This window comes from Myotis davidii, unplaced genomic scaffold (genome assembly GCF_000327345.1).
Source record: "Myotis davidii unplaced genomic scaffold, ASM32734v1 scaffold902, whole genome shotgun sequence".
Classification (NCBI taxonomy): domain Eukaryota; kingdom Metazoa; phylum Chordata; class Mammalia; order Chiroptera; family Vespertilionidae; genus Myotis; species Myotis davidii.
In genome coordinates, this window is record NW_006293951.1 from 1,635,219 (window position 1) to 1,638,745 (window position 3,527).

The 3,527-nt window shown below is 51.9% G+C and overlaps 1 protein-coding gene across 1 annotated transcript in view; it reads right to left on the reverse strand.

Annotated features, from left to right (window-relative positions):
- The window catches only part of LOC102764376 (dol-P-Glc:Glc(2)Man(9)GlcNAc(2)-PP-Dol alpha-1,2-glucosyltransferase), a 5,943-nt gene extending 3,801 nt beyond the window's left edge, over positions 1–2,142 (reverse strand). The window contains exon 1 of the mRNA XM_006767820.2: positions 1,913–2,142. Coding sequence (XP_006767883.1) covers positions 1,913–2,101 — 189 coding nt within the window. The 5' untranslated portion in view covers positions 2,102–2,142. The remainder of the gene's footprint in view (positions 1–1,912) is intronic.
- Positions 2,143–3,527: the final 1,385 nt, after the last annotated feature.

Sequence of the window (3,527 nt, forward strand, 5' to 3'; positions counted from 1 at the left end):
AAGCCTCTGCGGCAGCATGGGTGGGCAAGGGCTCAGGGAATCAATGGGCGGAGCAAGCAGCTATGGCGGAGCCTCAGCCCTGCCCTAAGGAGACGCGTCTCAGTGTCCCGGTAACGGCTGCAAGCACCTCTGAGGGAAAGCAGCCCTCAAGATCGCTCCTGCCAGACAGTCCAGTTTCTCCCCGCATCAGTCCTGGGTCCCCAGAGACTTCCCGGAACCGGAGTTCAGAGCCGTCGGGAGGTTGTGACTCCCTCCGGACACAAATTTTTGTGCACTGGGCCTCTAGTACTATTATAATTCTCTAATTCCAAACACCAACTCCCTGCATCTGTCGCTCATGCTTCCTACTGTGCTTATGCTCCTCCTGCCAGGATTCACTCCCCACCCTAAAGCCCTATCAGTGCATCAAGATTCAGCTTAGGTACCATCTTCTCTCTGGAGCCTTACCCAGTGCCACCACACCCCTCTCCCAGGGCTGCAGTAGGTCTCCGCTCCTCCTCTGTATCTGAAGAGTGTCTTACACCTATCCCCCGCTCATAACTTACACGAATGAAATAATCTCCATAAGTTAAAATTAACTGTTGTAATTAATATTTATTGAGTCCTTAACATTACATCAGGCACTATTCTAAGCATCTTCCACTATTAATCTCCTTTACTCTTCATAACAGTCATATTAGGTAGATTGTGTATTATTCCCATTTAACAGATTAAGACTTGGAGTCACTGAGGGGTAACCTGCCTCAATTAACATAATTAGTAAGTGGACAGAATTCAAACCCAGGCATTTTACCTCCAGGGCCTACATTAAGTCACATAAAAATTCCTCAGGTAGCCCTGACCGGTTTGGCTCAATGGATAGAGCGTCAGCCTGCGGACTGAAGGGTCCCAGGTTCGATTCCGGACAAGGGCATGTACCTTGGTTTCAGGCACTTCTCCAGTAGGGGGTGTGCAGGAGGCAGCTGATTGATGTTTCTCTCTCATCGATGTTTCTAACTCTCTGTCCCTCTCACTTCCTCTCTGTAAAAAAATCAATAAAATATATATTTTTTAAAATTCCTCAGGTAAAGTCTGTTTCTCCTAATGAAAATACAGCTTTCTTAAGAAAATTATCACCTCATTTACCTCTGCAGTTTCAATGTTAAGCACATGGAGTAAGTTCAGTAAATAGTAACTGAAATGGTTTGATTGGTGAAAAAAAAATATTTACTTTAGATTTTATAAGTAAACTAGAGTCCCGTTGCATGAAAATTCATGCACTCCGGGGGGGGGGGTCAGCCCAGCCTGCCCCTTCTCACAGTTGGGAGCCTTTAGGGGCAGGAGGCGACCCAGTGATCAGGGGAAGGCAACGCCCCATCACACCTGTGCTGCTGCCACTGCCGGCAGCACAAGCCTTGGCCAGCCCTGGTTACCTGTGCCTCGGGCTCTCTGGCAGCCCGGGAGACCTCAAGGGATGTCCAGCTGACAGCTTAGGCCTAAGCCACAGCGGAACATCCTTAGAGCTGCTGCGAAGGCAAGAGAGGCTCCCGCCACCGCCACTACGCTTGCAGCCCCCAGCCTGACTTGTGGCTGAGTGGTGCTCCCCTTGTGGGAGGGCAGGTACCACCAGGGGGCAGCTCCTGCGTTGAGTGCCTGCCCCTGGTAGTCAGTGCGCATCATAGCGACGGGTCATTCCGGTCGTTCTGTTAGAGTCAGTTTCCATATTACCCCTTCTATATAGGATAAGTTATTAAAATATTTAAATATAAACTTCTTCTAAAATGGAGGTTGGGGAGGTCTTACTTTATCTTGACAAAATATACACAAATACTAAGTGCTGAAGCCATTTTCCACCAAATCTCATAAAACCAATTCATCATAATGGTGGAGCTGAGGGCATGTAAACTGAGAGTAAAACATTTTGAAAACATACCTTGTGTCTGGGTTGTACCTTGCGGAAAAGCAGAAACAGTAAGTAGAAGTTGCCAACGCTGAAGAGCAGATTCACAAATCTGAGCATTCCAATGGAGCAGACGACATGTTCCGACCAGCCGAAGATCCAGCGGGCCGGCTTGACCACCCCGACCGACAGCAGGTAGAGGCCAGGCAACGTGGTAATCATGGGGTCCCACTGCAAAAGGAAAGGCCCCAATGAAGCTTCTAGAAGCGAGAGGACGGCCACAAAGATGTCAGGCTCGAAAGCAACTTTACCAAGAAGCTGGCATGTTTAGAAGTTATTCCGTGACACAATTACGGAGTCCTCAGCAGAGCAGATGTGCTGCTTACACGCTGCCCCTGCCCCGGCTTTGTGACTGTGAAGCTGTCACCAACCAGAGGACAACAACTTCAAATCAGGGTCTGCTCTTCAGAAAGACCCGCTTACGCTCCCAAAGCCCGCATGGTGGTGATTACCTCGCAAATGCTCCAGTGTTTAAAAGTGTGGAAACACCAGCTGGAACTCTGACGAGCTTGGTGGGAAAGAAGTATTTATTATTTAATATATATCTATTGATATCAGAAAGGAAGAGAGACAGAAACATCAATGAGAGAGAATCACTGATTGGCTGCCTCCTGCACGCCCCACCCTGGGGACTGAGCCCGCAACCTGGGCATGTGCCCTTGACCGGAATCGAACCTGGGGCCCTTCGGTCTGCAGAATGAGGCTCTATCCACTGAGCCACACCAGCCAGGGCCAGAAGTCTTTCAAGAGACTGAACCGCGGGCTCCATAACGAAAGCTAACGTGCATTGCGCTACACCTTCCGTAGCGGACCCTGCAACACGCCACAGTCCTGTCGTTGTCAGATAAGTAACCTGACACTCGGACATTCACAAGGCCACACAACTGGCACATAAACTCCAATTTAAAGCCAGGCCTTTCTCTAACCAGACTTCGTGTTTCTAACCATCGCCCTACACGGTCTCAGCAGACGCGGGCCAATGACACGCCCACAGCGCGTCCTCCCTGAGCAGCTGCCCTGGGTTCTGCGCCTGTGAGCCAAACACATAGAAACCCACCGTCCTGGGCCCATGGCCATCAACAAGGGGCAAGTTCCTGCCACATCGGGGAAGGTGCGGGCGCAAGGAAGCGGTTCCGGGGCCTGCAGCGCTTTATTCCTGTATCTCTATTATGTGTTTACAGTCAATTACGCACCCAAACAGGATGCCACTCCGCTGGCTGCCACTAACTCGACCCAGTAAACAACAGAGCCTCCACCCGGACACCGAGGATGAAACTAAGGCAAGGCGGCTGGCGATCCCCGCTCCCCACCCGTCCCCGTCCCGCCCCCAAACCTCGGCGAGGCGCTGGCCGGCGCGCGAGAAAGTGAAGTTTCCTGCCCTTCCCGGGGAGCCGCCCTGGGACCAGGGGGGGACGCGGAGGTAACGGGGCTCCGCGTCGGCTCCTGTCATGACCCTGCTTCCCAGGAGGCAGATCTGCGGCTCGGGCATCACTTAGCGAACAGGTCACAGCTTTCAGAGGCAGGAACACGGATTACCCAGTTCCCTTCCCGTTTGAGGCTGGGAGGCCGGGGCGGGGGGGACGGATCG